General features: G+C 39.6%; 1 protein-coding gene across 1 annotated transcript in view; it reads right to left on the reverse strand.

Annotated features, from left to right (window-relative positions):
* Window positions 1–946: 946 nt before the first annotated feature.
* The window catches only part of LOC311049495 (hatching enzyme 1.2-like), a 14,311-nt gene continuing 6,051 nt past the window's right edge, over window positions 947–9,206 (reverse strand). Inside the window, exons 6-10 of the mRNA XM_084063095.1 lie at window positions 8,831–8,948; window positions 7,851–8,029; window positions 6,726–6,807; window positions 6,149–6,276; window positions 947–1,451 (exon numbers count right to left, since the gene is read on the reverse strand). Of these exons, the coding sequence (XP_083919221.1) occupies window positions 1,441–1,451; window positions 6,149–6,276; window positions 6,726–6,807; window positions 7,851–8,029; window positions 8,831–8,948 (518 nt within the window). The 3' untranslated portion in view covers window positions 947–1,440. The remainder of the gene's footprint in view (window positions 1,452–6,148; window positions 6,277–6,725; window positions 6,808–7,850; window positions 8,030–8,830; window positions 8,949–9,206) is intronic.

The raw sequence follows: 9,206 nt of genomic DNA on the forward strand, positions 1-9,206 counted from the left end.
AATCTGTAGGTAAAGGTGCAAAAAGTGTGTTTTAAAGATAATTCAAAATGGCGGAAAATCTATCCTGACGCAAATGGGCGTGGCCTATATGGGGAGTTGCGCCCAAGGAACCCAAGGAAGGACCCAACGAATCTAGGGACATTTTTTATTCTACGACCTACGGTTCAAGAGTTATAGGCCAAAGCGTAAAGTGGGCTGTTATAGCGCCACCATGAGGCCGACTGGAGTAATTATGTTTTGAATAATTTCGCACTAAATTATGAACCTCCCCTCCAAGTCTTGTAACTCTAGCCCTTACGGTTTCTGAGGAAAAAATACTTGAATTTGAGTTTTTTCATTTTCCCATTAAAGGGGATGGGGAAATGTAATGCACTAATTAATCAATATCAATTAAACTATCTAACCAATCCCTTAGCAAAATACAAGTGCACGATTCCCGGTGAAGCCGGTCATTTTGACATATGGCACGAAATTGGGAAAGAAAAACTGTGGGAGAAATAGCGTCCCAAAATAAAGTTTATCTAGAAAGAATAAAGTAGGTAGGGTACTATAGTCTGGTTGCCCTGTTAGGGCAACCACACTAATAAGTGGCTGAGAGGCCATTCTATTGTCTAACGCGTTCCGCTTAAACAAAGCGAAAGTTTGCTCGACAGTGGCGTCGTTAGGGGTGGGCTTCGGTGGCTATAGCCACCAATGTTTTGTCCAAAGCCACCAATAAAAAAAAATAAAAAAATAAAAAATTAAAAGTTTTTTTTTTTGTTTTTGAATTATATATCTATCACCCTAACCTAACCCTACCCCTAACCCTAAAACCGAAATAAAGTAACAAAAAACGGGGAAAAAAGCACCCTAATCCGCGAAATCCGCGAAAAAAATCGCGCGCGCGAGGGAGGAGGGGCACATGCACGCGCGCTGCGCGCGCGTGCATGTGCCCGTTGCCTGCGGGGCTAAGCCCCCGACCTAGTAGAGACCTAGCGACGCGTCTGTTGCTCGATCCAAACAATGTGTTTTAAGGGTTTTATTAAAGCAACACAAAGACTCAGGGTCACCGATTTATGTCTGCACTACCGTGTGCGCGCACGCGAAGATTTGCATTCCCGGGTTTGTTCAGTAGAACAGCATGGTAGGTTGTTCGGTAGCATGGTAGGTTGTTCAGTAGCATGGTAGGTTGTTCGGTAGCATGGTAGGTTGTTCGGTAGCATGGTAGGTTGTTCGGTAGCATGGTAGGTTGTTCGGTAGCATGGTAGGTTGTTCGGTAGCATGGTAGGTTGTTCGGTAGCATGGTAGGTTGTTCGGTAGCATGGTAGGTTGTTCGGTAGCATGGTAGGTTGTTCAGTAGCATGGTAGGTTGTTCGGTAGCATGGTAGGTTGTTCGGTAGAATGGTAGGTTGTTCAGTAGCATGGTAGGTTGTTAGGACAGGAAGCAGGAAGTCAAGTGTCTCAGTTAACTTCTGAGGGGAAAAAACAACATTGTAAAAAACATGTTTATGTATTAATTATTATCAACATTATTATTATTATTAACATTATTATTAGGCTATCAGTAGTACTAGTAGTAGTAATAGTGGCCCTCAGTTATCAAAGTGGTCTAGACCAAATAATCACCACAATTGTCGGCATTAATCATTCCATCGTGACTCAGATCTGAGATATGAGGACGTGTAGGATTTGACAGGCATCTACACATATATATATATATATATATATATATATATATACACATATTATATACACATCTACACACATATATATATACACATATTATATACACATATATATTCACTCCAACAATGTATAGCTATAAAAACCAATACATAATACATGTGAACAATATATCATTTAGTAAAGGCATACGTCAACGATGATGTGCATAGCCGCGGGAAGACCTTTTAGGTTAGGGGTGCGGTATGCGCGCCTCATGCACGCGAAATTTTTACGCGGTTCTGGGCGGGTTCGGTTCGTTTTTTTCCCAGTTTATGGTGTCTTTATTTCGGTTTTAGGGTTAGGATTAGGGTTAGGTTACAGTTATGTTATTTAATTCATATTTTTGCCTGATTTTACCGATTTATTATCAAAAAAAAAAAAAAAGATGTGTCATATGGAACTGATTATTTGGTAGGATATATCCAAGTGTACAAGCAATTTGAAATGGAGCAATTAAAAACAATATAAACATGTTTACGATGTTACAAGTTAGATGCTTCATCATTCAGCCATTTAAAGTGCTTTACTGGATCTGTGTTAAAGGAGTAGTTCACCCAAAAAAATACTTATTTTCTACACACACCATGAAGCCTTGAATTCATGGAGACTTTTTCGTTTTTGTGGCATTCCTGAGTCTCTCTGGTAGGAGACTCAAAGAGTCTCTTTTGAGTCTCCTACTGGATACATTAGTATCTTTACTTTGAGTCTCCTACTGGATACATTAGTATCTTTACTTTGAGTCTCCTACTGGATACATTAGTATCTTTACTTTGAGTCTCCTACTGGATACATTAGTATCTTTACTTTGTGTCTCCTACTGGATACATTAGTATCTTTACTTTGTGTCTCCTACTGGATACATTAGTATCTTTACTTTGTGTCTCCTACTGGATACATTAGTATCTTTACTTTGTGTCTCCTACTGGATACATTAGTATCTTTACTTTGTGTCTCCTACTGGATACATTAGTATCTTTACTTTGAGTCTCCTACTGGATACATTAGTATCTTTACTTTGTGTCTCCTACTGGATACATTAGTATCTTTACTTTGAGTCTCCTACTGGATACATTAGTATCTTTACTTTGTGTCTCCTACTGGATACATTAGTATCTTTACTTTGAGTCTCCTACTGGATACATTAGTATCTTTACTTTGTGTCTCCTACTGGATACATTAGTATCTTTACTTTGAGTCTCCTACTGGATACATTAGTATCTTTACTTTGAGTCTCCTACTGGATACATTAGTATCTTTACTTTGTGTCTCCTACTGGATACATTAGTATCTTTACTTTGAGTCTCCTACTGGATACATTAGTATCTTTACTTTGAGTCTCCTACTGGATACATTAGTATCTTTACTTTGTGTCTCCTACTGGATACATTAGCATCTTTACTTTGAGTCTCCTACTGGATACATTAGTATCTTTACTTTGTGTCTCCTACTGGATACATTAGTATCTTTACTTTGAGTCTCCTACTGGATACATTAGTATCTTTACTTTGTGTCTCCTACTGGATACATTAGTATCTTTACTTTGTGTCTCCTACTGGATACATTAGTATCTTTACTTTGTGTCTCCTACTGGATACATTAGTATCTTTACTTTGTGTCTCCTACTGGATACATTAGTATCTTTACTTTGTGTCTCCTACTGGATACATTAGTATCTTTACTTTGAGTCTCCTACTGGATACATTAGCATCTTTACTTTGTGTCTCCTACTGGATACATTAGTATCTTTACTTTGAGTCTCCTACTGGATACATTAGTATCTTTACTTTGAGTCTCCTACTGGATACATTAGTATCTTTACTTTGAGTCTCCTACTGGATACATTAGTATCTTTACTTTGAGTCTCCTACTGGATACATTAGCATCTTTACTTTGAGTCTCCTACTGGATACATTAGCATCTTTACTTTGAGTCTCCTACTGGATACATTAGCATCTTTACTTTGAGTCTCCTACTGGATACATTAGTATCTTTACTTTGAGTCTCCTACTGGATACATTAGTATCTTTACTTTGAGTCTCCTACTGGATACATTAGTATCTTTACTTTGAGTCTCCTACTGGATACATTAGTATCTTTACTTTGAGTCTCCTACTGGATACATTAGTATCTTTACTTTGAGTCTCCTACTGGATACATTAGTATCTTTACTTTGTGTCTCCTACTGGATACAGTAGTATCTTTACTTTGAGTCTCCTACTGGATACATTAGCATCTTTACTTTGAGTCTCCTACTGGATACATTAGCATCTTTACTTTGAGTCTCCTACTGGATACATTAGCATCTTTACTTTGAGTCTCCTACTGGATACATTAGCATCTTTACTTTGAGTCTCCTACTGGATACATTAGCATCTTTACTTTGAGTCTCCTACTGGATACATTAGCATCTTTACTTTGAGTCTCCTACTGGATACATTAGTATCTTTACTTTGAGTCTCCTACTGGATACATTAGCATCTTTACTTTGAGTCTCCTACTGGATACATTAGCATCTTTACTTTGAGTCTCCTACTGGATACATTAGTATCTTTACTTTGAGTCTCCTACTGGATACATTAGTATCTTTACTTTGAGTCTCCTACTGGATACATTAGTATCTTTACTTTGAGTCTCCTTCCTACTGGATACATTAGCATCTTTACTTTGAGTCTCCTACTGGATACATTAGCATCTTTACTTTGAGTCTCCTACTGGATACATTAGTATCATTACTTTGAGTCTCCTACTGGATACATTAGCATCTTTACTTTGAGTCTCCTACTGGATACATTAGTATCTTTACTTTGAGTCTCCTACTGGATACATTAGTATCTTTACTTTGAGTCTCCTACTGGATACATTAGTATCTTTACTTTGAGTCTCCTACTGGATACATTAGCATCTTTACTTTGAGTCTCCTACTGGATACATTAGTATCTTTACTTTGAGTCTCCTACTGGATACATTAGCATCTTTACTTTGAGTCTCCTACTGGATACATTAGCATCTTTACTTTGAGTCTCCTACTGGATACATTAGCATCTTTACTTTGAGTCTCCTACTGGATACATTAGCATCTTTACTTTGAGTCTCCTACTGGATACATAGGCATCTTTACTTTGAGTCTCCTACTGGATACATTAGTATCTTTACTTTGAGTCTCCTACTGGATACATTAGTATCTTTACTTTGAGTCTCCTACTGGATACATTAGTATCATTACTTTGAGTCTCCTACTGGATACATTAGCATCTTTACTTTGAGTCTCCTACTGGATACATTAGTATCTTTACTTTGAGTCTCCTACTGGATACATTAGTATCTTTACTTTGTGTCTCCTACTGGATACATTAGTATCTTTACTTTGTGTCTCCTACTGGATACATTAGTATCTTTACTTTGAGTCTCCTACTGGATACATTAGCATCTTTACTTTGTGTCTCCTACTGGATACATTAGTATCTTTACTTTGAGTCTCCTACTGGATACATTAGCATCTTTACTTTGAGTCTCCTACTGGATACATTAGTATCTTTACTTTGAGTCTCCTACTGGATACATTAGTATCTTTACTTTGAGTCTCCTACTGGATACATTAGTATCTTTACTTTGTGTCTCCTACTGGATACATTAGTATCTTTACTTTGTGTCTCCTACTGGATACATTAGTATCTTTACTTTGAGTCTCCTACTGGATACATTAGCATCTTTACTTTGAGTCTCCTACTGGATACATTAGTATCTTTACTTTGTGTCTCCTACTGGATACATTAGTATCTTTACTTTGAGTCTCCTACTGGATACATTAGTATCTTTACTTTGAGTCTCCTACTGGATACATTAGTATCTTTACTTTGAGTCTCCTACTGGATACATTAGTATCTTTACTTTGAGTCTCCTACTGGATACATTAGTATCTTTACTTTGAGTCTCCTACTGGATACATTAGTATCTTTACTTTGAGTCTCCTACTGGATACATTAGTATCTTTACTTTGAGTCTCCTACTGGATACATTAGTATCTTTACTTTGAGTCTCCTACTGGATACATTAGTATCTTTACTTTGAGTCTCCTACTGGATACATTAGCATCTTTACTTTGAGTCTCCTACTGGATACATTAGCATCTTTACTTTGAGTCTCCTACTGGATACATTAGCATCTTTACTTTGAGTCTCCTACTGGATACATTAGCATCTTTACTTTGAGTCTCCTACTGGATACATTAGTATCTTTACTTTGAGTCTCCTACTGGATACATTAGCATCTTTCCGCCAGTCATCATATTATTGATGTCTCAGGAATGCGACAAAAACTAAAACATCTCCATAAATGCTTCATGGGGTGAGTGTAGTGATTGATCGAAAATAAGTAATTTTTGGAGGATGAGCGCATGCAAGAGGATTTTTTTTTGTTGCACCCCCTGGTGGCCCATGTGACTCACTGCAGTAGAGCGTGTTGACGCGGGTGATGTCGTTGGTGCTCATGGCTCTGGCGCCCCCTACTGGCACCGAGGGGTCTGGCTTAGGAACGATGGTGGGGAGCTCCCCCCACTGTCTGGAGAATGCATAACTACACACACACACACACACACACACACACACACACACACACACACACACACACACACACACACACACACACACACACACACACACACACACACACACACACATTTATATTACTATACAATACTCACTTGTAACATTTGAGTATTTCTACATGGCAGTATTGATACAATACTTTTACTTAAGTAAGAAATGTGAGTACTTTTTCCACACTGCCCTGAACACACACACACACACACACACACACACACACACACACACACACACACACACACACACACACACACACACACACACTCACGCGCGCGCACACACACACACACACACACACACACACACACACACACACACACACACACACACACACTCACACTCACACTCACACTCACACTCACACACACACACACACACACACACACACACACACACACACACACACACACACACACTCACATGCTGTAGTGCATAACAGAGTTGTAGTCGTAGGGCGTGGCCAAGTTGTTGGTTTGCACCTTACGGAAGTTGTGCTCCATGCCTGTGAGAGAAGCAGAAGTCGACCAATCAGAAGACAGAGCACATAACCACCAGAACCAATCAGACAACAGAGCACATGTGTGTGCTGTTGTCACATATGCTGTGGACAGTGGCGTGCACAGACATTTTGAGGGGCAGGTGCTCAAGTAAATTATACTTTTTTTTGTTTACTTGGTCTGCTCTTTCTTCCCTCTACACCTATACCTCTTTGCCAAAAATAGCAGATCTACAAGCCCACAACGCCTCGCAGGGCGAGGCGTTGTGAGCTTGTAGATCTGCTATGTTTGGTTAAAGTTCTCCTCAGAAAAGGGATGCTAGGTTTCGAGTGGTTATGGTAAAAAGAAAAATCATTTCACATAAAGATTTGGCGGACCCCCTGTAGTAACTCTGAGGACCCCCCTGTTGAAGACCCCTGCTGTAAACTGAAAAAAGGGCACTTCTGGTCAAGAGGGCAAAGGGCAGATGCTCTAGCACCACCTAGAGTGTATCTGTGCACGTCCCTGGCTGTGGACCAGAGTTTTCTTTCAAATATGATTATTTTAAGCCTCCGGTAGGATAATTCAACATTTCCCTTCTGGTTACCTGGCTGAATGTTCTGGTTACCTGGCTGAATGTTCTGGTTACCTGGCTGAATGTTCTGCTTACCTGGCTGAATGTTCTGCTTACCTGGCTGAATGTTCTGCTTACCTGGCTGAATGTTCTGCTTACCTGGATGAATGTTCTGCTTACCTGGCTGAATGTTCTGGTTACCTGGCTGAATGTTCTGGTTACCTGGCTGAATGTTCTGCTTACCTGGCTGAATGTTCTGCTTACCTGGCTGAATGTTCTGGTTACCTGGCTGAATGTTCTGCTTACCTGGCTGAATGTTCTGCTTACCTGGCTGAATGTTCTGGTTACCTGGCTGAATGTTCTGGTTACCTGGCTGAATGTTCTGGTTACCTGGCTGAATGTTCTGGTTACCTGGCTGAATGTTCTGGTTACCTGGCTGAATGTTCTGCTTACCTGGCTGAATGTTCTGCTTACCTGGCTGAATGTTCTGCTTACCTGGCTGAATGTTCTGGGTGATGATGGTGACGTGTTGGTCTCTATCAGAACGGTTCTGTTCGTGCGTGAAGCCCAGAGCGTGCAGAACCTCGTGTTGGATGGTGCTCTGGAAGACACACCCCCTGCTCTGTAGAGAGATTCTCTGAGCGCCTCCCTGACGCCCGATGTATGACCAGCACCTACGATTTATTATGTTACATGTTATTATGTTATTACAATGTTATGTTATTACAATGTTATGTTATTACAATGTTACGATGTATGACCAGCACCTACAATGATTTATTTTACAATGTTATGTTATTACAATGTTATGTTATTACAATGTTACGTTATTACAATGTTATGATGTATGACCAGCACCTACGATTTATTATGTTATAATTGTAGCCGGCTAGAGTTTGAGGCTTAGGGGCCAAAAACGTCCCAATCTCAATGGGCTTTTTACGCAAAAAGTATACATGGCTATGGCCGTTTTTAGCCCAAGGAGTGTTTTTTGTGCAAAACAAATGATTGCAATGGATTCAGAATCATAAAAACACCCTAGTTTGACCCCTCACATGCTACTTAAAACAGAATTAAATTTGGATTTTTTTTTAGGCGGATTTTTTTTTAACCAAGGTTATGGTGGGTACCCCAACTTTAAGGAGCTGTCAAAAATTCTCCTACGGATACTGAATGTCAGTCTTTGTGAGATGTGTTACTAGACACCTTTACAAACACATTGGTGAAGATTTGTTTTGGTAAGGAATTTATTCCAAGATTGGAAAATATTCTGCTAATATCCCCTTACTATAAATGTCCTCTTAATATAGTGTGTGTGTGTGTGTGTGTGTGTGTGTGTGTGTGTGTGTGTGTGTGTGTGTGTGTGTGTGTGTGTGTGTGTGTGTGTGTGTGTGTGTGTGTGTGTGTGTGTGTGTGTGTGTGTGTGTGTGTGTGTGTGTGTGTGTGTGTGTGTGTGTGTGTGTGTGTGTACTGACCCAGTCCCAGGGTATATCTGGAGGAAGTCTCTCTGGTTGTCACGGTACATAAAACGGATGCATGTTGTTCCGTGGAAGGAGACCAGCCCTCTGATGATGGTGTCACGCTCCTGAGGGCCTGCAGAGGGAGACAAGCTCAACCACTTAGTTCACTCAAGTACAACGCATGGCCTTGTGAGCTTGTAGATCTGATATTTTATAAAAAGATTTTAATACATTTTTATACATTTGAAAACTTGTGAAACAATACATTCTGCATAATGTACTTATTTACTTACGGTACTTTCTACATTCGGTACTTTAAGTACATTTTGATACCGATACCTACTTACTCGAGTACATTTTGAATTACGGACTTTGACTTGGAACAGAGTAT

Source organism: Gymnoscopelus microlampas (assembly GCF_963454915.1).
Source record: "Gymnoscopelus microlampas genome assembly, chromosome: 1".
Lineage (NCBI taxonomy): Eukaryota > Metazoa > Chordata > Actinopteri > Myctophiformes > Myctophidae > Gymnoscopelus > Gymnoscopelus microlampas.